At 43.5% G+C, this 27,046-nt stretch overlaps 1 protein-coding gene across 5 annotated transcripts in view; it reads left to right on the plus strand.

The window, feature by feature from the left end:
- CYLD (CYLD lysine 63 deubiquitinase) overlaps positions 1-26,733 on the plus strand; it is a 77,349-nt gene extending 50,616 nt beyond the window's left edge. For all 5 annotated transcript variants that reach the window (XM_073576185.1, XM_073576186.1, XM_073576183.1 and 2 more), the window contains 7 exons: positions 3,498-3,589; positions 5,520-5,586; positions 12,642-12,774; positions 17,543-17,651; positions 24,628-24,746; positions 24,854-25,070; positions 26,184-26,733. In XM_073576185.1, coding sequence (XP_073432286.1) covers positions 3,498-3,589; positions 5,520-5,586; positions 12,642-12,774; positions 17,543-17,651; positions 24,628-24,746; positions 24,854-25,070; positions 26,184-26,368 — 922 coding nt within the window. In that variant the 3' untranslated portion in view covers positions 26,369-26,733. The remainder of the gene's footprint in view (positions 1-3,497; positions 3,590-5,519; positions 5,587-12,641; positions 12,775-17,542; positions 17,652-24,627; positions 24,747-24,853; positions 25,071-26,183) is intronic.
- The last annotated feature ends 313 nt before the right edge of the window (positions 26,734-27,046 follow it).

Genomic DNA, 27,046 nt, shown 5'->3' on the forward strand with positions numbered 1-27,046 from the left:
CAAAGAATTAAAAAAATGCAAGTCTGACCAATCAAAATAGAAATCTAATTATTCCAATCGACAAATGGCGCAACATGTAAGAAATAGAATCAGAACGCCAGAGTTGTGTTGTTTTTCAGTGTCCTCTCCTCCATAAAAAAAAAAAGACATGAAAAGTAATCAAAACGTCACATCAACCTTTGAAAAGATCACACAATAATCAAGTCCTCATCCAGCTTCTTTGATAGGAAAGTAAAAACTTTATGGGTCTCGGGGGAAGAATCGTGTTCCCAGATCACGTTTCACTCTGACAGCGGCATTTAACTCGCGCTTACCGGAGGCGCGTCACTTAACCTGCCCATCGGTGACCATGTCTCATGATCGCGGGTCACCGATGGGTCAGCATGACAACCAGAGGTCTCCAGCAGACATCTATGGCTGTCAGAGCCAGATTGCTATGAGCACTGCCCGGTGGTGGGCGCACATAGCAAGTGAGCATTTCTGCTACAATCAGGTGATCTGATCATCACCTGTGTGGTGCCGAGGCGATCAGAGTATTGCAGCTTCTATTGGAGCATGCCAAAAGTAAAAAAAAAAAAAAAAAGTTTACAAAAATATTAAAAAAATAAAAAATATGTAAAAGTTCAAATCACAGCAGCTTTTGCCCCAATCAAAATAAAACGACAACAAAAAAATCACACATACACGTATTTGGTGTCGCCGCATTCAGAATCGCCCGATCTATCAATATAAAAAAGTTAACCCGATCGCTAAACGGCGTAGCGAGAAAAAAAGTCAACACCCCAGAATTACGTTTTTTTGTCGCCTCAACATTGCATTAAAGTGTAATAACGGGCAATCAAAAGAACGTATCTGCACCAAAATGGCATCACTAAAAACGACAGCTCGGCACGCAAAAAATAATCCCTCAGCCGACCCCAGATCACAAAAAATGCAGACGCTACCGGTATCGGAAAATGGCGTTTTTTTCTTTTTTTTTTTTAACAAACTTTGGAATTTTTTTTCACCACTTAGATAAAAAAGAACCTAGACATGTTTGGTGTCTATGAACTCATAATGACCTGGAGAATAATAATGGCAGGGCAGTTTTAGCATTTAGTGAATATGGTAAAAAAAAAAAAAAAACAAGTGTAGGGATCGCCCTTTTTTCTTTTTTTGCAATTTCACCGCACTTGGAATTTTTTTCCCTGTTTTCCAGTATACGACATGGCAAAACCAATGGTGTTGTTCAAAAGTACAACTCGTTCCGCAAAAAACAAGCCCTGACATGGCCAAATTGACCAAAAAATAAAAAAGGTATGGCTCTGGGAAGAAGGGGAGCAATATATGATAACGCAAAAACAAAAATACCTCTGGTCGTTAAGGGGTTAAAGATCCCTTTACCAGTGTTGGGGCCAACATACCCATTAGGTGAATGTCGGCCAATCGCTGATCTTTCGGCCAACAGCCGTCTCATCCGATGTTCCCATAGACAAGAGCCACACACATATTGACAGTTGCTAGTTGTTACTGGTCGTAACCATGGATACCTAAGCTACTGCAAAGCCCTGCACTTGGGGAATGCGATATAGCTAATCAGAAGAACTATACTAGATGAATAATTGGAGGTATTTGCTAATATTATCATTACACGTACTACACATTAGGTAGGAGGCTACCTGCAGCATGCTGAGAGTTGTAGTGCTGCCCCCTACTGTAGAGCAGATATATTTGATACCTTCTGTAATACCAGGAGGAATCTCGCCGACACCACAGATGTCTATACAGAAATAGAACAATGTCCCTTGTCCCAATATCCGTAACCAGAAATGTCCCCGCACCATTGCAGACTTGTCTGGGCCTGCAGGTTTTATAGGGTCCGCGGCCATATGATCTGCCCAATCATTCTGTTATTTGCCCTCTCTCGTTACAATGGGGTCATGTAAACCTGTAGTGATGGACTCATTTCAGATGAAAGTAACTTTCTCAAAACTTTCCTGCCCCCCACCCCGATGCCACCGGCCAAGTCTGAGGGTGAGGCGTAGCCGGCCTTATGCGGGATGGTGTCGCTTTCTCCGTTCACCTTGTACTTATAATTAACTAAGAAGAATCCTGAATGATTGGGGGATTGCAAGAAACTAATCCTAAGCTTTAATTACAGCCCAGAAATAGCAGTTGTGGATGGGAACTGTAATCCTCCACCAAGGAGTCTGCTAAGAGTTATTATTAGTGATATCAAAGCTGTGCGTGTAAGAAAGATGCCAGTGCCGGGCTCTGGTGGGGCTGCCCTCTTACCTCGTATGTGGGATCTGTTCCCATCCCGTTATTGATAGTTCACAGCGCTAATATTGAGGTTTCAAGATCCACAAATCGCCCATATAAAATGTCCTGGATGTACATCAGAAAACCACATACATATGCTTGCAGGTCTTTGAAATGTAAAAAAAAACCGACACCTTGACATCTTCTATCTGTTGCTGCGTTCCTGAGAAATCAGCAGTTTCATTCATATGCATTTACACATGCAGAGGTGTTAAGATCTCTGGGTGTGACAGAACACTTCCTGTGCCACTGACTAGCTTATTCCTTTCTTTAGCAAATAGATAGCTCACACAGTCTGTGTAACACCAGACAAAAGAAATCGGACAGTGAGCTATCAGTCAAGCTACAGAGACTGGTACAAGGTGGGGTAACAACCTTGAGAGTCAGAGGCTTTGGGAAGTGCTCAGTTACCCCCCAGAGCGCTTAACTGATTTGCAAGTGCTTTAAAACACTAATTACTCTGAAGTGCAGCAACAGATAGAAGATATAAAGGTGTCAAAGGATTTAGCTTTCAAAACGCCCTCATGTCTGTATGTGCGGGAAAATAAAAGGACTTTAAAGTGTATCCTGATGAGATCTCCAAGTAGTCGGCTTTGAACCTGTGAGGAAACCTGCCAATTCACTGCAAAGCCGCCACCACAGCCACAGGGTAAACTAAATAGCAATCATTCACATCAATGGGTTTTATATGTAATGCAGGACAGGTCCTAAACAGGGAGCGCTCCTCTTATTTGCTATTTCTAGTATTATAAATATTTTTATGTGATATGTAGTAAAAAAAAATTATAAAATCTGTTAGGCTTTTAGAGAACTGTGGAGTTTTCGTACAGCTCATCTCTTGACTTCACTATGTACACTTGGACAAGGTCAGCAGAAATTGGAGATTTAAAGGGGTCCTCTGGTCATGTGCTGATGACCAATCGTTCAGATAGACGAGTGTCCAACACTCTGCACCCCACCGATCAGTTGTTGTTCGCTTCGGCCTGTTGTAAATATTGCACAGTAAAGGTAGACATGATGCATCTTCATGCCTTGTGTAGCTGCCAGCTGCGCAGTGTCTACCTTTACTGTATTTTTCTGTATGGAATAGCATAGTCTACTATGTCAGACCGTACTAGGAAAAAAAATGTTATGAAATAATAAAATGTAAAGACAAACCACAATCTCTTGTTTTTTTGTTTGTTTTACCCTTCCAGATATGGATATGTTTGTGCAACAAAAATAATGAAATTAAGGAAAATTCTAGAGAAAGTAGAAGCTGCTTCAGGTTTTACATCGGAAGAAAAAGGTTTGTATTGTACTCCTTTTTATTAATTCTTGTGTTTTATGCCCAGGAGTGTTGTCAGCGGGACATATCAACGGCGCTGCAACCAATGACTGAGCACAGCGGCTCTACTCAAGTTGGCGGCACGAGCCACGGAGCTCAGTGATTGGCTGCAGCGCTGTCTGTGACAGTAATAAAAAAAAAAAAGTCTCTACTGCTCCTGGTGTTTTTTAGGAAAACAAAACTGCTCTTCAGGGTTTTTATGAAAATGGAACACTTCCTTAACTATGATACCGGCCCAGCTTCTTCTCTAGTGCACTCCTGGGCATTACACACAGGCAAAAAACAGTGGTAAGTAACGTTACAGAGGCGCTACTAGTCAGGTCATCTAAGTCCGAGAAACCATTTTTATGAAACAATACTAAGGTAATACTGTAAAAGAGACATTTAAAAAAACAAACAAAACAGAAATAATGTGCTGAGTGCCCCCATAACATATTAACTATTCAGTCACTAATTTGCTTGGAAAAAATGCAGGAAAGTGAGAAAATAGTTAGAAAAAAAGATGGCAGAACTTCTAATCCAAAGTGTGTCGTAAAGCCAACATCCAGGGGACCCGATGGAGCAAAGTATTGATCATATGGATATATATAGTCATGAGAAAAAATAAGTACACCCTCTTACAAGTCTATGGATTGGGGCATAATTCAAAAAAATACATAATTTTTTTATTTTTTTAAAGAAAATCTTAGTTTGGCAAATACAACCAGAGATGAAGAACAACACATGACAAATTGCACCCTATTTTTATTTGTGTACCTAAAATGTAGAAGTGGTGGGCTTTTCTTTCTCCACCAGTCTGATGTAGATTTGCTGCGGTGCTTGGGATCGTTGTCTGGTCACATGACCTAGTTTTGCCCACACTTTTGGATTGATGGCCTCACATTTGACTGTAAACTACTTTGGTATACAGAGGAGTCCGCGGGCGACTCAATTATTGTAAGGCGTCCAAATCCCATGGCTGAAAACCAAGTCCAGATCCTCACCCCTCCACCACCAGGCTTGTCGGCTGCTTTCTATTTACTTTCACTAAACGTGGCACAGGACATTATGGCCAAACATCTCCACCTCGGCCTCATCTGTCCAAAGCTCATTGTTCCACAATATATTCTTTTTTTTAGAAAGAAGAGACTTTCTCCATGTAAGACCTCTTATTGTCATGAGCTTGAATCTTGACTATGTAAAATGAGGCCTTTAGAGTCTCAGCTGGAGCTCTTTAGATTTTTTTGTTTCTGACTTTGGGGTGAATTTGCTTGGACGTCCACTCTAGTAACATAAATCGTTCACTGTCTTGAATGTTTTCCACTTGTGGGTAAGTTTTCTCACTGTAGAATGATGGATTTCAAAGTGTTTGGAAATAGTTTTCTAACCCATCCCCAAATTATGAGCAGCAACAATTGCTTCTCAAAGCGCTTTTATGATGTATTTCCCCCTAGACCTTATGGTAACGCACAACTGAATGCTCCAGCCCAGCAAACTGCCCAAACTCTTTCTTTTCTAGAGGAGGTGACACTTCTTGAAGAACAATTAATTTAGGTCATTCGATTAGCAGCACTGGGTTTCTGCTTACTATCGTCCTTCTGCATTTTGGCCTAGTTTTGGTAAATAATGACATTGTGTAGTTATTTCGTCTTGTATACCCAATATTAAGGCCTAAGTACTGGATTTTTTTTTTTGCACTTAGACTTTCTCATGACTGTGTGCATTTGTATATTTGCGAAATATATATATGTAACGTATCCACACATTTTGTAGCTTGTCAGTGGAATCCAGGCTTCATTAGGTGTGAGTTGTCTCCATCTGCTGGTTGTAAAGTATAACAACACTGGCTGTACAATGCATCGATGGTTCAGGTTACTGATTAACATTATCTGGGTTTTTTTTTCCTCAACAGATCCAGAAGAATTCCTGAATATATTGTTCCACCACATATTAAGAGTAGATCCCCTATTAAAAATAAGGTAATCCATATTTAAAAGAACATTATTAGGACACAGGAATTAAGCATGACATACAGAGGAAAAAAAGGTTTTCATGAAATTGATTTTTTTTTTTAATTGTAGAGTAACTAATACATATTGTATGTGCATTTATAATATGTATGTATGTGTGTGTGTGTGTATATATATATATATATATATATATATATATATATATATATAATATATGCACAGTACAGACCAAAAGTTTGGACACACCTTCTCATTCAAAGAGTTTTCTTTATTTTCATGACTATGAAAATTGTAGATTCACTCTGAAGGCATCAAAACTATGAAGTAACACATGTGGAATTATATAATTAACAAAAAAGTGTGAAACTACTGAAAATATGTCTTATATTCTAGGTTCCTCAAAGTAGCCACCTTTTGCTTTGATTACTGCTTTGCACACTCTTGGCATTCTTTTGATGAGCTTCAAGAGGTAGTCACCAGAAATGGTCTTCCAACAGTCTTGAAGGAGTTCCCAGAGATGCTTGGCACTTGTTGGCCCTTTTGCCTTCACTCTGCGGTCCAGCTCACCCCAAACCATCTCGATTGGGTTCAGGTCTGGTGACTGTGGAGGCCAGGTCATCTGGCGTAGCAACCCATCACTCTCCTGCTTGGTCAAATAGCCCTTACACAGCCTGGAGGTGTGTTTGGGGTCATTGTCCTGTTGAAAAATAAATGATGGTCCAACTAAACGCAACCGTATGGAATAGCATGCCGTTGCAAGATGCTGTGGTAGCCATGCTGGTTCTGTATGCCTTCAATTTTGAATAAATCCCCAACAGTGTCACCAGCAAAGCACCCCCACACCATCACACCTCCTCCTCCATGCTTCACGGTGGGAACCAGGCATGTAGAGTCCATCCGTTCACCTTTTCTGCGTCGCACAAAGACACTATGGTTGGAACCAAAGATCTCAAATTTGGACTTATCAGACCAAAGCACAGATTTCCACTGGTCTAATGTCCATTCCTTGTGTTCTTTAGCCCAAACAAGTCTCTTCTGCTTGTTGCCTGTCCTTACCATTGGTTTCCTAGCAGCTATTTTACCATGAAGGCCTGCTGCACAAAGTCTCCTCTTAAGGGTTCATACTCACTTGCGAGAGACTTGCACGATTCTCGTGCGAGTCTCTAGCATGAAAACCTGGCACTGCCGCCAGCACTCGGACCGGAGCGTGCAGTGGCATAGAAATACATGTAGCCACACGCTCCAGTCTGAGTGCTGGCGGCAGTGCCAGGTTTTCATGCTAGAGACTCACACGAGAATCGTGCAAGTCTCTCGCAAGTGAGTATGAACCCTAACAGTTGTTGTAGAGATGTGTCTACTGCTAGAACTCTGTGTGGCAATGACCTGGTCTCTAATCTGAGCTGCTGTTAACCTGCGATTTCTGAGGCTGGTGACTCGGATGAACTTATCCTCCGCAGCAGAGGTGACTCTTGGTCCTTTCCTGGGGCGCTCCTCATGTGAGCCAGTCTCTTTGTAGCACTTGATGGTTTTTGCCACTGCACTTGGGGACACTTTCAAAGTTTTCCCAATTTTTCGGACTGACTGACCTTCATTTCTTATTGTAATGATGGCAACTCGTTTTTCTTTACTCAGCTGCTTTTTTCTTACCATAATAAAAATTCTAACAGTCTATTCAGTAGGACTATCATCTGTATATCCACCAGACTTCTGCACAACACAACTGATGGTCCCAACCCCATTTATAAGGCAAGAAATCCCACTTATTAAACCTGTGAAGTGAAAACCATTTCCGGTGACTATCTCTTGAAGCTCATCAAGAGAATGCCAAGAGTGCAAAGCAGTAATCAAAGCAAAAGGTGGCTACTTTGAAGAACCTAGAATATAAGACATATTTTCAGTTGTATCACACTTTTTTGTTAATTATATAATTCCACGTGTTAATTCATTGTTTTGATGCCTTCAGAGTGAATCTACAATTTTCATAGGGTTTACCTCCTTTTTAAAAAAAAAAATGTTCCCTATAAGCTCTACTAGTAGTAAAAAAAAAAAAAAAAAACCCTACCCTTCACTCACCTTCCCCAGGTCCTGCCACTGCTTTCTTTGTTGTTATCTGAACTAGTTGCGTCATTTCTAGAGCGCTGCAGCCAATCGGTAAGCTCAGTGGCTCGTGCTTACAATCTTTTAATAGAGCTTGTAAGCGCTAATCTAAAAGTTGGCCATATGGCACAGGTAGAGCGCACAAACCAGCCAGTAAAACCAACCCCCCCCCCCCCCTACGGAAAACAGGAAGCCGAGAGACAGGGGAGCAGTGTGTTCCTGATCATAAAACAGGAGACGTGCGAAAACCCCATTTTAAAAGCCAAAACAGAAGTTTATTAACCCCTTCCCGACCCATGATGCCTACGTAGGCGCCTACTGTTTCACTTTCAACAGCAATCAGAGCGATAGTAATATTTCATCAATTAAATTTGATGAAATATTACAATCCAGCCATGGCCGATGCTGCAGTAGCATTGGACATGGCTGGAGACCGCGATCAGACCCACCACCACCATCGGCTGACGGGGGCGATCACCCACCGACTGACGGCAGCAATCTGCTCCCCCTCCCCTTACTTCTGCTCCCCCCGCCTTCCGATCACCCCCCCAGTACCCTCCGAGTCCCACTGTGGCTCCCTGTGTCCCACTGCCATTGGTGATGGGCGCCACCATCTTCCAAAATGGCGGGCGCATGCGCAGTGGGCCCATCAAATCTGCCTTGCGGCAGATTCCATTCATTCATTTTGATCACTGTGATAGATCCTATAACAGTGATCAAAGTTAAATCACCCACCCCTTATCACCCCCATAGGTAGAGACAAATAATAAATAAAATATTTTTATTTTTCTATTAGGGTTAGGGTTAGAATTAGGGTTAGGTTTGGAATTAGGGTTAGGTTTAGAATTAGGGTTAGGGTTGGGATTAGGGTTAAGATTAGGAGTGTGTTGGGGTTAGGGTTGGGATTAGGGTTAGGCTTGTGGTTAGGGTTATGGTTAGGGTTGTGATTAGGGTTAGGGGTGTGTTGGGGTTATGGTTGTGGTTAGGTGTGTGTTGGGGTTAGGGTTGGAGTTAGCATTGAGGGTTTTCCACTGTTTAGGCACATCAGGGGGGTCTCCAACCACGACATGGCGCCACCATTGATTCCAGCCAATTTTGCGTTCAAAAAGTCAAACGGTGCTCCGTCCTTTCCAAGCCTCGACGTGTGCCCAAACAGTGGTTTACCCCAATATATGGGGTATCGGCGTCCTCAGGAAAAATTGGAGAACAACTTTGGGGGTCTAATTTCTCGTGTTACCCTTGGGAAAATTAAAAATTGGGGGTTAAAAAATTATTTTTGTGGAAAAAAAATGCTTTTTTTATTTTCAAGGCTCTGCGTTATAAACTTCTGTGAAGCACTTGGGGGTTCATAGTGCTCACCACACATCTAGATAAGTTCCTTGGGGGATCTAGTTTCCAAAATGGGGTCACTTGTGGGGGGTTTCTACAGTTTAGGCACATCAGGGGCTCTGCAAACGCGAAGAATAAAATAGGGGGGGAAGCCAGCACTGCTTAAGATTAGAACACATAAATTGAAGTGCATATGCACATGATATCCAGCTGTATTCAAAAATGAGATATTTGGCAAAAAAATTGATCAATTCAATTGAGCCACCCCGCCGCGCCAAGGCAATCTCATGTGGGGGGTCCTACTCTACATTTATAATAAATACTGTGCCATTACGGCCTCCTAAGAGCATGACCACATCAAGTGCAATCTGTACCTGAACATTGCTGAATCGCTCCCATGAAGCCAGATGAAGCAAGTGCAGATGAAGGCCAACCAGGTCTGAACACGGACATATCAGGATTGACCTCCACACATTGCCTGACCAGCAAACATAGATGAAGGGCGATATTGGCCCGGACACAGGTGCACAATTAAATAAAGCTTGGGGCAGGGCGGGGCTGCTGTGTGTGTGCACAGCAGCCTAGATCCATCATAATGAACACAGAAAAATTAAACGCAACATGACGCCAACAGACCATTCCATCAAAGTCGACATTTCAAAACGTCACTACTTCCCTTCCGAGCCCCGACGTGCGCCCTAACAGTGGTTCCCCCCACATATGGGATATCAGCGTACTCAGGACAAACTGTACAACAACTTTTGGGGTCCAATTTCTCCTGTTACCCTTGTGAAAATAGAAAATTGTGGGCTAAAAAATCATTTTTGGGGGAAAAAAAATGATTTTTTATTTTCACGGCTCTGCGTTATAAACTTCTGTGAAGCACCTGGGGGTTCAAAGTGCTCACCAAACATCTAGATAAGTTCCTTAGGGGGTATAGTTTCCAAAATGGGGTCATTTGTGGGGGTGCTCCAAAGTTTAGGCACACAGGGGCTCTCCAAACAAGACATGATGTCCGCTAACGAATTGGAGCTAATTTTCCATTCAAAAAGTCGAATGGCGCTCCTTCCCTTCTGAGCCCTGCTGTGCGCCCAAACAGTGGTTCCCCCCACATATGGGGTGCCAGCATACTCAGGACAAACTGGACAACAACTTTTTGTGTCCAATTTCTCCTGTTACCCTTTGAAAATGAAGAATAGCATGCTAAAAAATCATTTTTGAGGAAAAAAATATATTTTTTATTTTCACTGCTCTGCGTTATAAACTTCTGTGAAGCACTTGGGGGTCCAAAGTGCTCACCACACATCCAGTTCCTTAAGGGGTCTAGTTTCGAAAATGGTGTCACTTATGGGGGGGGTTTTCACTGTTTAGGCACACAGGGAATCTCCAAACGCGACATGGTGTCCGATAACGCTTGGAGCTAATTTTCCATTCAAAAAGTCAAATGGCACTCCTTCCCTTCCGGGCCCTGCCGTGCACCCAAACAGTGGTTTATGATGACATACGAGGTATCGGTGTACTCAGGAGAAATTGCCCCACAAATTTTAGGATCCATTTTATCCTGTTGCCCATGTGAAAATGAAAAAACTGAGGCTAAAAGAAAATTTTTGTGAAAAAAAAAAGTACTTTTTTTTTTTTTTTTACGGATCAATTTGTGAAGCATCGGGGGATTCAAAGTGCTCACTATGCATCTAGATAAGTTCCTTGGGGGGTCTATTTTCCAAAATGGGGTCACTTGTGGGGGAGCTCCAGTGTTTAGGCACACAGGGGCTCTCCAAACGCGACATGGCAAGCGCTAAATATTCCAGCATATTTTCCATTCATAAAATCAAACGGCGCTCCTTCGCTTCTGAGCCCTGCCGTGCGCCCAAACAGTGGTTTATGACCACATATGAGGTATTCATGCACTCAGGAGAAATTGCCCAACAAATTTTAGGATCCATTTTATCCTGTTGCCCATGAGAAAATGAAAAAATTGATGCTAAAAGAAATTTTTTGTTGTAAAAATTAAAATGTACATTTTTTCCTTCCACGTTGCTTTAGTTCCTGTGAAGCACCTGAAGGGTTAATAATCTTCTTGAATGTAGTTTTGAGTAGCTTGAGGGGTGCAGTTTTTAGAATGGTGTCACTTTTGGGTATTTTCTGCCATGTAGACCCCTCAAAGTGACTTCAAATATGATGTGGTCCCTAAAAAAAAATGGTTTTGTAAATTTTGTTGTAAAAATGAGAAATCGCTGGTCAACTTTTAACCCTTATAACTTCCTAAGGCCTGTTTCACACTTACGTTTTTGGTGGCCGTTGAAATCCGCTAAAATGGCGGAAAACGGATCCGCCTGGGTACGGATTACGTCGTGTGCCACCGGTCTGCTAGGGTTCACGGATCCGCGGCCTGAAAAATTTAAAGGAGCCGGGACGTCATCCATCGCTGCCTCTATCGCGGGATCCCGGGGGCGTCATCGCGGGAGTAGGGAGAGCGTAATTCCCGCAGGTATCATCGCAGGATTTTGCACGTAGGTATTGGTGTATAGCTGGTGGATGACATTACCGCAGGTATGAGAGAGAGAGAGATTTTCTTCCAGCAGCCAGACAAGATTCAGGGTTAAAAAGGGAAAATGCGGATCCGCAGAGCAAAAAAACGTTACAGGCTCCGTTCGGTGATCTCAGCGGACGACAAAATTTTGGCGGATCCGCACAAATATGGAGGCAACGGACGATCATCAGTCAAAATCCGCCGACAATGCAAGTCAATAGGTAAAAAAACGGATCCGCAAAGAAAAATGGCGGATCCATTTTTTGGCAAAACTGCGGATTTTGACTGATGGTGACAAACGGAAGTGTGAAACAGGCCTAAGTCATAACACAAAAAAATGTTGTTTCCAAAATTGTGCTGATGTAAAGTAGACATGTGGGAAATGTTATTTATTAACTATTTTGTGTCACATAACTCTCTGGGGTAACAGAATAAAAATTCAAAATTTTAAATTGTGAAATTTTCGCCAAATTTCCGTTTTTTTCATAAACGCAAAAATTATCGACCTAAATTTACCACTAACATGAAGCCCGATGTGTCACAAAAAAACATTCTCAGAATCGCTAGGATCCGTTGAAGCGTTCCAGAGTTATTCATAAAGGGACACTGGTCAGAATTGCCTGGTCATTAAGGTCAAAATAGGCTGGGTCATGAAGGGGTTAAAACCGAATTGCGAAGGTTATCTTTAGCCGGAAAGGTCCCCATACACATTAGATTAATGTCGGCTGGCAGCCATTCAGTGTGAATTGGGGTCTGTGGACTCGCAAATTATTGAGCATATTGAGTGACCATGCCTGATCATTTTGATTTCCCAGAAGATAAGCTGTATTTATAAACATTTAATAATTAATAATGGTGGAAAAAAGATAACGGTAAACTGCTTCTGTATGCGTCTTACTGCACGCTCCACATCGAAAATACGTGCATGATCAGCCAAACTGGGTATACTTGTGTATCTGGGAGAGGGAAGAGAGAGCTGTCGGACGAAAGCTGACTAATAGACAGCAGCTTAAGGGGAGGCTCCAGTATAAAAAATAAATCCTTGTGTAGTTGAAGCTCATGTCAATTCCTAATCTACTTTGTATTTCAATTATTCTTACACGTTCAGGTCAGCAGGACAGAAAGTGCAAGATTGTTACTTCTATCAGATTTTCATGGACAAGAATGAGAACGTGGGGGTCCCCACAATCCAGCAGCTATTAGAGTGGTCCTTCATTAACAGCAGCTTGAAGTTTGCTGAGGTAAAACATATCATGGCTACTTGTTGGTGATTGTAGATGTGTCAGAGTTAATGCCAATGGATTCACAGGACGAGGTCAATGATCTATGGCCATGGGAGCCCTGCACGCCGCCTCTGACCCGCACGTCGCCTCTTACCCGCGCGTCGCCTCTTACCCGCACGCCGTCTCTTACCCGCACGTCGTCTCTTACCCGCATGCCTCCTCTTACCCGCAAGTTGCCTCTGACCCGCACGCCGCCTCTTACCTTTTGATTATCCGTCGCCATGGGACGTCATGGTTGCGGCATGGTGTGACATCTCGCGTCAGGCGCAGCTAATCGAAAGAGTAACTGTAAATGTAGGGAGGTAGGAGCCACTTTCTCTTTTGTCTCATTGGGGGACACAGAAACCGTGGGTGTGTGCTGCTGCCACTAGGAGGCTGACACTATGCATGAAAAAAATGTTAACTCCGCCTCCGCAGTATACACCCCTCCAACAGGCTGTAGGACAATCAGTTTTGCTTAGTGTCAGCAGGAGGTGGACAGAGATCTCTCGCAGACCTATGCCTACCTCAATGTGCGTCGTTCCTTTTCAGGTAACCATGGAGGGATAAAGAGTAGAGCTGCTACATCTGTATTCTCACACCGGGATCATGAGTACGGCGTGTACTGCCACCCCGTATCCTCATGACTCCCACGGGCAGGACCCTATCCCCTAACACAGGATTCGTGTTCAGGTGTTCAGGTGGCAGCTCCTGGTCCTGACCTTCGTCTCCCATCACTCGCCCACCAGAGCCTGATGATCGAGAGAGACACCTTGCAGATAAGGTTTGTGACATCATTCTTTTCATGCAGATAAACCAACCCCTGTTACGGGGTGAACTGGAGGTAAGAGGCTGCAGCGTTGCATGAACTGCTCACCAGCCGCTCAGGCTGAATGTGACCGCTGTAATCAGCCCATGGCTCTATACTTATGATAAGAGCCAACACTTACTTTCAAGCACGCGGTGCAGCGCGGTTCCAGCCTCCTCCCGTGGCAGAGTTATGGGGCCACCCCTTCATGGTATTCCCGCAGTTCCAGCAGCTGAACTACCAGGTCAGGGCCGGGCAGAGCAACTTCAGCCTGACGCCAGCAGGGAGTCCAACTCCCTTTCCAGTACCTCTCCCTGACTAGGAGGCCGCCTTCTCCTCTTCAGAGTTGTCTGGCAGAGTTCAGTAGAGGATATCTGGGTAAAGGAGGTAGTATCAACAGGATGCAAGATAGACTTCAACGTCCTTCCGCGAGATTGCTTCTTTCTATCGCAACCCAAAGATGCTGCTAGGGCTCTAGTTTTTTCTGCGGCAATCGACTCTCTTTTCAACGCAGGAGTAATCATCCCCATTCCCGAGCAGGAACGTTTGCCGGCTTTTACTCAAACCTGTTTGTGATACCAAGAAAGGATGGCTCAGTTCGTCCCATACTAGACCTCAAAAGGCTAAACAGATGGGTCCACTTACGCCATTTCAGGATGGAATCAATTCGGTCGGTAATTACCTCTATAGAGGATCAGGAATTCCTATGTTCCATAGATATCTGGGATGCCTACCTACACGTCCCCATTTTTTAGGGACATCAGAGGTTTCTGCGTTTTACTGTCCAAAAGCAGCATTTCCAGTTTGTGGCCCTGCCACTTGGGCTGTTAACAGCCCCCAGAATTTTCACAAAGATTGTGGCAGCGATGGTAGCTATATTAAGAGTCAGAGGCATAATATTGGTGCCATATCTCGACGATATTCTCGTCAAAGCGCCCTCCTTCGCTCAGGCCCAGGAAAATTTAGCGGTAGTTTTAAACATGCTGTCCTGGTTTGGTTGGATCATAAACAGGGAGAAATCCCACCTAACGCCAACACAACGCCTAGAATTCTTAGGAATGGTAATCAACACCTGTCACTCGAGGGTCTTTCTCCCAGAAAGAAAGTGGATTACCCTCCAGCAGGGAATTCGCTCTCTGTTGAAAATCCGGCGTCTATCCTTTCGCGCTGCCATGAGAGTCCAGGGATGGATGGTGACAGCTTCAGAGGTAATACCCTTTGCCCTGTTCCGTTCCAGGATACTACAGAGGAACATCTTCCTTCATTGGGACAGGTCCATCTCTTCGCTGGATCGCCCCTTCCTCCCTTCCATTCAGACCAAGGGAGTCCCTCAAGTGGTGGCTGACCTCCCCCCTCGTTCATCTGGGACGGCCTTTTCCCCCTGTCCATTGGCAGGTAGTAACTACAGATGCCAGTCCCCTGGGCTGGGGTGCGGTATTCCGTCACCTGACAGTCCAGGGATGATGGTCGAGGCAAGAATCCTCACTATCAATCAACATTCTAAAACTAAGGGCGGTCTTCCTAGCACTTCTAAATTGGGAAATCTACCTCAACAACCAGCCAGTCCAGATTCAAACGTACAATGCCACGGCGGTGGCATACATCAATCACCAAGGGGGAACCAGAAGTTCCCGGGCACTGGCCGAGGTATCCAGGTATCTTCAACTGGGCAGAAACCGCAATTCCGGCAATTTTGGCAGTTTTCATTCCCGGCACAGACAACACGGTCGCCGACTTCCTCAGTTGGGAGGGGCTCACGGCAGGAGAATGGTCCTTACACCAGGACGTGTTACGTCGGATATGCCAGCTCTGGGGGACTCCAGATGTGGACCTCCTGGCATCGCAACAGAACAGAAGGGTCCAACAGTTTGTCCCAAGATACCGCGATCCTCTAGCAATAGGGGTCGATGCACTGGTCATTCCCTGGACACAGTTCAGACTCACTTACCTGTTCCCTCCCTTTCCTCTCCTGCCCAGACTGCTAAAGAAGATCAAGGCGGAAGGGGTGCCGGTCATGTTGATCGCCCCGTACTGGCCCAGGAAGACCTGGTTCGCAGAAATTATCAATCTTCTCGCAGGCACCCCCTGGAGACTCCCTGACCGACCAGATCTTCTGGATCAGGGGCCGTTTTACCACCCGAATTCTCGGTTGCTCAGTTGGACGGCATGGCCATTGAAACCACAATACTGAGAGCAACGGGATTTTCGGACTATTAATCCCGGGATTTTCGGACCATTTCGGAGTCATTAATACAATGATCTAGGCTAGGAAGCCATCCTCTTCCATGGTCTATTTTCGTGCCTGGAAGGCTTATTTTGGCTGGTGTGAGTCTAATCACATCACACCTATGCTGTTTTCCCTGCCATCTGTCCTAGCTTTTCTCCAGGCAGGGTTAGACGGCGGTCTGGCCCTAAGTTCCTTGAAAGGCCAGGTATCTGCGCTCTCTATTCTTTTTCAAAGAAATTTGGCCTCCCGCTTACAGGTTAGGACCTTTCTGCAAGGAGTGGCACATGCCGCCCCTCCTTACTGATCCCCTGTGACTCTAGGGGATCTTAAGTTGGTCTTGGAAGCCTTGTCAGGTTCACCCTTCGAACCCCTCCAGGAAGCTCCCAAGTCTTTGTTGTCCTGGAAGGTGGTATTTCTCGTAGCCATCACCTCTATTAGGCAGGTTTCGGAATTAGCGGCATTGTCCTGTCGCCCTCCATTCCTAATTATGCACCAGGACAAGGTTGTTTTGCGGCCTCCTCCTAACTTTCTTCCAAAGGTGGTATCTGCCTTCCACCTGAACTAGGATATAATCCTTCCGTCAACTCATCCTCTGGAGCGTTCTTTGAATAAGCTAGACCTGGTCAGGGCGATAAGGGTCTATCTGAAAAGGACCGCTCCCTTCAGGAAGGCAGACTCGCTCTTTGTTATCCCCATAGGGGTGAGAAGAAGACTGCCGGCCTCTAAGGCAACAATTGCCCGCTGGATCAGAACGGCAATTCTGGAAGCCTACCGGGTGAAGGACAGGGTGTCCCCTGCTGGGGTCAAGGCCCTTTCAACCCCGGGCGGTGGGCACCTCTTGAGCGGTACACAACAGGGTATCAGCCATGCAGTTGTGCAAGGCTGCCACATGGTCGTCCATGCATACCTTTTCAAGGTTCTATAAGGTCCATACCTATGCTTCAGCGGACACCAGCCTAGGCAGAAGAATCTTGCAGGTGGCAGTGGTGAGTTCTCCGACCTGAAGGAAGTTTCTGTCTTTTCCCACCCCAGGGACTGCTTTTGGACGTCCCACGGTTTCTGTGTCCCCCAATGAGACGAAAGAGAAAACAGGATTTTGGTTGCTTACCGTAAAATCTGTTTCTCAGAGTCTTCATTGGGGGACACAGCGCCCTCCAATGATTTTGTTATCTGTAAAGATTATATGATTGACTTACATGATAATGTCTCCTCCTACTGCTTTTTCACTAACTGATTGTCCTACAGCCTGTCGGAGGGGTGTATACTGCTGAGGCGGAGTTAACAACATTTTTTTCATGCATAGTGTCAGCCTCCTAGTGACAGCAGCACACACCCACGGTTCCTGTGTCCCCCAATGAAGACTCTGAGAAACAGATTTTACGGTAAGCAACCAAAATCCTGTTTTTCATGGCTCTTGTCCGACTACCATAGATTACTGAAATGGCCTTTGGACCAGGGTTGTGCAAATGTCTGATGCCTTCCTGGTGTTGGCTCCAGACCCCGTTTCGTCCCATAGATTAGTTTGGTACGGAGCAGAATTCTTATCCTCTCTAGTCTGGGTACGACTAATGAAATCAGATGGGGTACTTCCCTCGCTACTGTAATTCTCAACGGCAGCCACTTGAAAAATCTGACATTTTCCACTCAAAAAAAAACAAAAAAAACAAACCAACACGCTAATTTGTATTTACGTGACGCATTGTCTTCTCCAGGCTCCATCTTGTCTGATAATTCAGATGCCTCGATTCGGAAAAGACTTTAAGATGTTCAACAAGATCTTTCCCTCCTTGGATCTCAACATCACGGATTTGTTGGAAGACAGTGAGTCCTGCTTTTGTGAATCAATGAAACATAATGATATGATCTCATATATGTAGTGCCTTCAAAAAGTATTCATACCCTGTGAATTTTTCCACAGTTTTTCACGTAACTTGTGATATACCAACACTTTCCTGTCATTTATTTTGGGATATGTGCAATATTTCATGCTTGGGTGCTGTTGGTCTAATCGGATGTCTCCTGCTAAATGGCCCACAGACCCCAATTGGGGTTTATCAAATATGACACATGAGTGGAGCAGGCTGCCATGAGAGGTGGTGAGTTCTCCCTCAATGGAAGTCTTCAAACAGAGGTTGGACAGACATCTGTCTGAGATGGTTTAGTGAATCCTCTATTAAGCAGGGGGTTTGACCAGATGACCCAGGAGGTTCCTTCCAACTCTACCATTCTATGATTCCTTTTCTCCCGGGCTGCAGCCATTATGGGATGATGCTGCGGAAGAGAGGTTGGTTTCATCAATCTTACACATGCACTCTTTATTTGGAACGCATATACAGTGGGGCAAAAAAGTATTTAGTCAGTCAGCAATAGTGAAAGTTCCACCACTTAAAAAGATGAGAGGCGTCTGTAATTTACATCATAGGTAGACCTCAACTATGGGAGACAAACTGAGAAAAAAAAATCCAGAAAATCACATTCTGTTTTTTTTTCCTTTTATTTGCATATTATGGTGGAAAATAAGTATTTGGTCAGAAACAAAATTTCATCTCAATACTTTGTGATATATCCTTTGTTGGCAATGACAGAGGTCAAACGTTTTCTGTAAGTCTTCACAAGGTTGCCACACACTGTTGTTGGTATGTTGGCCCATTCCTCCATGCAGATCTCCTCTAGAGCAGTGATGTTTTTGGCTTTTCGCTTGGCAACACGGACTTTCAACTACCTCCAAAGGTTTTCTATAGGGTTCAGATCTGGAGACTGGCTAGGCCACTCCAGGACCTTGAAATGCTTCTTACGAAGCCACTCCTTCGTTGCCCTGGCGGTGTGCTTTGGATCATTGTCATGTTGAAAGACCCAGCCACGTTTCATCATCAATGCCCTTGCTGATGGAAGGAGGTTTGCACTCAAAATCTCACGATACATGGCCCCATTCATTCTTTCATGTACCCGGATCAGTCGGCCTGGCCCCTTTGCAGAGAAACAGCCCCAAAGCATGATGTTTCCACCACCATGCTTTACAGTAGGTATGGTGTTTGATGGATGCAACTCAGTATTCTTTTTCCTCCAAACACGACAAGATGTGTTTCTACCAAACAGTTCCAGTTTGGTTTCATCAGACCATAGGACATTCTCCCAAAACTCCTCTGGATCATCCAAATGCTCTCTAGCAAACTTCAGACGGGCCCGGACATGTACAGGCTTAAGCAGTGGGACACGTCTGGCACTGCAGGATCTGAGTCCATGGTGGCGTAGTGTGTTACTTATGGTAGGCCTTGTTACATTGGTCCCAGCTCTCTGCAGTTCATTCACTAGGTCCCCCCGTGTGGTTCTGGGATTTTTGCTCACCGTTCTTGTGATCATTCTGACCCCACGGGGTGGGATTTTGCGTGGAGCACCAGATCGAGGGAGATTATCAGTGGTCTTGTATGTCTTCCATTTTCTAATTATTGCTCCCACAGTTGATTTCTTCACTCCAAGCTGGTTGGCTATTGCAGATTCAGTCTTCCCAGCCTGGTGCAGGGCTACAATTTTGTTTCTGGTGTCCTTCGACAGCTCTTTGGTCTTCACCATAGTGGAGTTTGGAGTCAGACTGTTTGAGGGTGTGCACAGGTGTCTTTTTATACTGATAACAAGTTTAAACAGGTGCCATTACTACAGGTAATGAGTGGAGGAAAGAGGAGACTCTTAAAGAAGAAGTTACAGGTCTGTGAGAGCCAGAAATCTTGATTGCTTGTTTCTGACCAAATACTTATTTTCCACCATAATATGCAAATAAAAGGAAAAAAAAACAGACAATGTGATTTTCTGGATTTTTTTTTCTCAGTTTGTCTCCCATAGTTGAGGTCTACCTATGATGTAAATTACAGACGCCTCTCATCTTTTTAAGTGGTGGAACTTGCACTATTGCTGACTGACTAAATACTTTTTTGCCCCACTGTAGCTTCAACATTTCTGAATAACGCTATTGTATGGCGATGCCGCATCACCTCCTACACCAGTGTGATACAGGTGGAGAATAGCCATGAGCAAGCGTGTTATCCGAGCATTCTCCCTCATCACTAGTGGAGAACAATTCATACTTAAAGTTAAGTTACCAACTCCTATTTAATGGCCCCAAAGTGTTCTCCCTATGTCATGCTGCATGGTGGAAGTCATTTTGTGAGCTGTTATCTAACAGTATACCCACTACTATGGATACCATAGCCAACTGATGATCAGGTGACTATAACTGGAAGCTAAGGATTGATATTTTGCACATACTTTTGACCAGAGGTTGACTGTATGTTCTCCTGATGAGCCTATTTCTGGGGAAATGTCGAGTTTAGCATGCTCTGTACATTTATCTTACCAACATTGGTATTTAGTGTGAATATTTACCAAACACAATGTGAACACTGGATTCACTAGTCTGATGTTTTATGGCTTCATGTTATAATTTGGCTGACATTCTTTCTGGTATAATTACGACTACACATTTGCTAATTATTGACTGATGAACCTTCTGCCGGACGATATATATGATACTTCGTGACAACCTATTTGGTTATGTTACGTGTTTTTCTGGACATCTAGCTATTAAACTGTTATAGCCTCTATACACATAAGGTGTAATGGGGAATATCAGGGCGAGTTGACATTGAGCGAGGGCGCCACTTGCTCTTTGGTAGGGTGACAAACTCTGCGGCTCGGTATAATTGACACTAGCTGGCAAATAAGTTGTCATAGATTAGGTCTGGACTGTGACTGGGCCATTCACACACATGGATATACTTTGATCTAAACCCTTCCATTGTAGCTCTGGTAGTATGTTGATGTTCTGTGGGAATATGAACCTAAATCCCAGTCTCAAGTCTTTTTCAAGCTTTAACAGGTTTTCCTCCAGGATCACACTGTATTTACCTCCATCCAGCTTCCCTGTCCCTGCTGAAGAAAAGCATTTCAACAGCATTATGCTTCCACCACCATGTTTGACGGTGGGGAAGGTGTTTTCAAGGTGCTGTGAATTGTAAGTTTTGTACCACACAACATTTTGCATTTAGCCCACCAAGTTCTACATTGTGACCAGGGAATCTTCTTCCACATGCTAGCCGTGTCCCTACATGGCTTTTGCAAACTGGAATTCTCATGGCTCTCTTTCAAAAATGGCTTTTTTCTTGCGGCTTTGCCGTAAAGACCAGATTTGTGGCGTATACGACTAATAGTTTGTTCTGTAGATAGATTCTCCCACCTGAGCTGTGGATCTCTGCAGCTCCTTCAGAGTGACCATGTGCTTCGTGGCAGCTTCTCTAATTAATGCTCTTCTTGCTTGGGATGTCCGTTTAGGTGGACGGCCATGTCTTGGTAGGTTAGAAGTTATGCCATACTCCTTCCATTTTTGGATGATGGATTGAACAGTGCTCTGTGAGATGTTCAGAGCTTGGGCTATTTATTATAACCTAACCCTGCTTTATTCTTCTCCATAACGTTATCCCTGACCTGTCTGATGTGCTCCTTTTGGTTTTTATGATGTTGTTTGATCCCTAATGTCATCAGACGCCTCTGAGGCCTTCATAGAACAGCTGTAGTTATACTTAGAAGAAACTACACACAGGTCAAATCAATTTACTAATTATGAGAGTTCTAAATTAATTGGTCACCGAGGAATTTCTTTAGGGGTATCAAACTACAGGGGGGACAGAATACAAATGCACATCACAATTTTCAGGTTTATATTTTTAAAATGGTTAGAAAACTATGGATCATTTCCTATACCCTTCACAAATACTTGCTACTTTGTTTTGATATCATAATATATCTCCATAAAAACATTCAAGTTCGTTGGTGTAACGTGAAAAAATGTGGAAAAGTTCATGGGTATGAATACATCTTTAAGGCATATGTGTATGTGTGTGTGTGTGTGTGTATATACACTCACTGGCCACTTTATTAGGTACACCATGCTAGTAAGGGGTTGGACCCCCTTTTGCCTTCAGAACTGCCTCAATTCTTTGTGGCAGAGATTCAACAAGGTGCTGGAAGCATTCCTCAGAGATTTTGGACCATATTGACATGATGGCATCACACAGTTGGCGCAGATTTGTCGGCTGCACATCCCTGATGCGAATCTCCCGTTCCACCACATCCCAAAGATGCTCTATTGGATTGAGATCTGGTGACTGCGGAGGCCATTTGAGTACAGTGAACTCATTGTCATGTTCAAGAAACCAATCTGAGATGATTCGAGCTTTATGACATGGCGCATTATCCTGCTGAAAGTAGCCATCAGATGTTGGGTACATTGTGGTCATAAAGGGATGGACATGGTCAGCAACAATACTCAGGTAGGCTGTGGCGTTGCAACGATGCTCAATTGGTACCAAGGGGCCCAAAGAGTGCCAAGAAAAAATTCCCCACACCATGACACCACCACCACCAGCCTGAACCGTTGATACAAGGCAGGATGGATCCATGCTTTCATGTTGTTTACGCCAAATTCTGACCCTACCATCCGAATGTCGCAGCAGAAATCGAGACTCATCAGACCAGGCAACGTTTTTCCAATCTTCTACTGTCCAATTTCGATGAGCTTGTGCAAATTGTAGCCTCAGTTTCCTGTTCTTAGCTGAGAGGAGTGGTACCCAGTGTGGTCTTCTGCTGCTGTAGCCCATCTGCCTCAAAGTTCGACACACTGTGCGTTCAGAGATGCTCTTCTGCCTACCTTGGTTGTAACGGGTGGCAATTTGAGTCACTGTTGCCTTTCTATCAGCTCGAACCAGTATGCCCATTCTCCTCTGACCTCTGGCATCAACAAGGCATTTCCGGCCACAGAACTGCCGCTCACTGGATTTTTTTTCTTTTTCGGACCATTCTCTGTAAACCCTAGAGATGGTTGTGCGTGAAAATCCCAGTAGATCAGCAGTTTCTGAAATACTCAGACCAGCCCTTCTGGCACCAACAATCATGCCACGTTCAAAGGCACTCAAATCACCTTTCTTCCCCATACTGATGCTCGGTTTGAACTGCAGGAGATTGTCTTGACCATGTCTACATGCCTAAATGCACTGAGTTGCCGCCATGTGATTGGCTGATTAGAAATTAAGTCTTAACACACAGTTGGACAGGTGTACCTAATAAAGTGGCCAGTGAGTGTATATATATATATATATATATATATATATATATATATACATTATACACACAGTGCCTTGCGAAAGTATTCGACCCCCTGGAACTTTTCAACCTTTTCCCACATATCATGCTTCAAACATAAAGATACCAAATGTAAATTTTTGGTGAAGAATCAACAACAAGTGGGACACAATTGTGAAGTTGAACGAAATTTATTGGTTATTTTAATTTTTGTGGAAATCCAAAAACTGAAAAGTGGGGCGTGCAATATTATTCTGCCCCTTTAACTTAATACTTTGTTGCGCCACCTTTAGCTGCGATTACAGCTGCAAGTCGCTTGGGGTATGTCTCCTATCAGTGTTGTACATCGAGAGACTGAAATTCTTGCTCATTCTTCCTTGGCAATCAGCTCAAGCTCAGTGAGGTTTGATGGAGATAGTTTGTGAACAGGAGTTTTCAGCTCTTTCCACAGATTCTCGATTGGATTCAGGTCTGGACTTTGACTTGGCCATTCTAACACCTGGATAGGTTTATTTGTGAACCATTCCATTGTAGATTTTGCTTTATGTTTGGGATCATTGTCTTGTTGGAAGACAAATCTCTGTCCCAGTCTCAGGTCTTTTGCAGATCCAACAGGTTTTCTTCAAGAATGGTCCTGTATTTGGCTCCATCCATCTTCCCATCAATTTTAACCATCTTCCCTGTCCCTGCTGAAGAAAAGCAGGCCCAAACCATGATGCTGCCACCACCATGTTTGACAGTGGGGATGGTGTGTTCAGGGTGATGAGCTGTGTTGCCTTTACACCCAATATATCGTTTGGCATGGTTGCCAAAAAGTTCGATTTTGATTTCATCTGAGCACCTTCTTCCACATGTTTGGTGTGTCTCCCAGGTGGCTTGTTGCAAACTTTAAATGACACTTTTTATGGATATCTTTGAAAAATGTCTTTCTTCTTGACACTCTTCCATAAAGGCCAGATTTGTGCAGTGTACGACTGATTGTTGTCCCATGGAAAGACTGTTCCACCTCAGCTGTAGATCTCTGCAGTTCATCCAGGGTGATCATGGGCCTCTTGGCTGCATCTCTGATCAGTCTTCTTCTTGTTTGAGATGAAAGTTTAGAGAGATGGCCGGGTCTTGGTAGATTTGCAGTAGTATGATACTCCTTCCATTTCAATATGATCACTTGCACGGTGCTCCTTGGGATGTTTAAAGTTTTGGAAATCATTTTGTATCCAAATCCGGCTTTAAACTTCTCCACAACAGTATCACGGACCTGCCTGTTTTGTTCCTTGGTCTTCATGATGCTCTCTGTGCTTCAGACAGAACCCTGAGACTATCACAGAGCAGGTGCATTTATACGGAGACTTGATTACACACAGGTGGATTATATTTATCGTCATTAGTCATTTAGGACAACATTGGATCATTCAGAGATCCACAATGAACTTCTGGAGTGAGTTTGCTGCACTGGAAGTAAAGGGGCCGAATAATATTGCACGCCCCACTTTTCAGTTTTTGAATTGACATTTGGTATCTTTATGTTTGAAGCATGATATGTGGGAAAAGGTTGAAAAGTTCCAGGGGGCCGAATACTTTCGCAATGCACTGTATATATATATATATATATATATAATATTATAATATATTTATATTGTAATCCTGCTGCCGTTTTTCCTCATCCTTCCAGCCCCCCGGCAGTGCCGCATCTGTGGAGGGCTTGCCATGTATGAATGCAGGGAGTGCTACGATGACAGTGATATTTCTGCAGGGAAAATCAAGCAGTTCTGTAAAACCTGCAATACCCAGGTCAGTACTTTATAATAAATGTTAAAGCTCTCCGGCTCATAAAAGGGTTATGGTTTACAGTTAATCTTAACACATTTTTAAAAAAGTTACTACTTTTCTCTCCAAAGGTTCATCTCCACCCAAAAAGACAGCATCATAAATTCAACCCAGTGTCCCTGCCAAAGGAGCTGCCAGACTGGGACTGGAGACACGGCTGCATACCATACCAGAAAATGGACTTATTTGCTGTTTTATGCATTGAGACCAGTCATTATGTGGCTTTTGTGAAGTATGGAAGGGATGACTCCTCATGGGTGTTTTTTGACAGCATGGCCGATCGTGATGGTACGTGTTCACGTGTAAATGCTAAGCTCATTGTATCAAAGTAATTCTCAGAGTAGAAGCTGATAATTTAGCTGTTGCACCAAGAAGAGCCAATCATCCTAGCCCATAATCCATGGTGACAAAGGGATTATGGAAATTTGCTTTTGTGCACTTCGGTCCCAGGTAATGATGATCACGACCGGCCAGGAACATAGATGCATAGATTTCATAGTAAGTCACAACGAGGGGCTTTTGGCCAAGGTATGATGTGCCATTTTGAAAAAGAGCGGTTTGCAGCACAAACTTGTGATCTATATAGTAAAGCAAAATCCACTAGGTAGTCATAGTATTAAGGCCATGTTTGGACAAAACATCTTTTGCCGTGCCTGGCCTTTAAAGGACTCCATATTAAACAATATATGAAAAAAGAGAACATTTGGAGTCTTTAAATACTACAAATATCCAAAACATTTCTATTATTGCACAATAATGAAATATACATTTAAAACAGAGTGAAAAAGAAGATCACAGTAAGAAAACAACTGATGAAGATAATTATAACCTTCTAGTCCTTAATCTCAGGAGATTAAATCTGTTTGTGGGAAAAGGTCATAGGCATGCAATATTATGGAATAGTTAACCATCATGACTACATAGTGGACCGATATCTGTAAATAGATGTAGTACAAATATACAGATATAATAATCAGAAATTGAAAGCTAGCATACCAATATAGCAGGCGCCAGAGAAGACGTCAGTAAGGAGAGCAACCCAAAGTCCCCGACGCGCGTTTTGTGTGTTCACATGTTACGTTTCATCGTGATGAGCGATCGTGCTCGGATCAAGTGTTATTCGAGCACACTCGTGTGCTAATATATTCGGCCTGCTCGAATACTATGTACGAGTCACCGTGGCTGCATGTCTTGCGGCTGTTCAACAGCTGCAACATATGCAGGGATTGCCTAACAAACACCACCTTATCCGAGCACGCTCGCTCATCACTAGTCGTGATTTATATAGGTAGAGGCTCCAAAAGGGATTGTTCTTAAGAATCCAAGAACTGTCAAGTTTTTAATATCTTTTAGAATCTTTAGAAATGTCTTGGATTAAGTCAGATTTATTTTTTTTCGCAGGTGGGCAGAATGGATTTAACATTCCACAAGTTACTCCTTGCCCAGAAGTCGGGGAATATCTGAAAATGTCTTTGGAAGAACTTCATGCCTTAGATTCTCGAAACATTCAGGGTTGTGCACGGAGGCTCCTGTGCGATGCATACATGTGCATGTACCAGAGTCCCACCATGAGCTTGTACAAATGAACATTCATGTTTTCACGACATGGAGAGCACTGTTAAGGCTGTCTAAGACTGTAGCAACTGGTGGAGCGGACATGCTGGAGAGCCACAAGGATGCTTATACAATGCCAGGCAGGCTGATGAAGATCTTGTTTCATACACTAAAATCCTTTAACCTGTTTGCTTTTGACAACAGTACCTTACAGCTCTACTGCATTTACAATCTCTTTGCACTTACAAGTGTTTTCTTTTTTTTTTTTTGTCTTTTACGTTCCACTGAATGTATGTCACAGTGAAGATTAAAACCGCTAAAGCTTTAAGTTATAATCTAGTTTTAATGTGTTATTTTATTTTTGTTTGAAAAGTATTAAATAGCACAAATGAAGTTATTTTTGTGTTTGTGTAATTCTTGCTAATTATCCACAGTCACCATATGGTATCCATTTCCTCAGCTTGTAGGCAATTTCTTCTTATCCATACTTTTATGCTGTAGGGCTTTTACCATCCTATAAAGTGAGAGGATATACCATCACTTTATTAACATTGGAGGTCTGCTTTATTTAATTGATGCGTAGAGTGAGAGTCGCTGTGCTGGAAAAGACTTAAGAGAATGTTGAGATGGCAATACCCTTTTAAAGAAGACCTGTCAGTTGCTAAAAAGAAATGGCGTTAAAAAGGTTCTTCAAGATTATAATAAAATGG

The sequence above is a fragment of the Dendrobates tinctorius genome, unplaced genomic scaffold (assembly GCF_039654945.1).
Source record: "Dendrobates tinctorius isolate UK_male_01 unplaced genomic scaffold, ASM3965494v1 ptg000047l, whole genome shotgun sequence".
Lineage (NCBI taxonomy): Eukaryota > Metazoa > Chordata > Amphibia > Anura > Dendrobatidae > Dendrobates > Dendrobates tinctorius.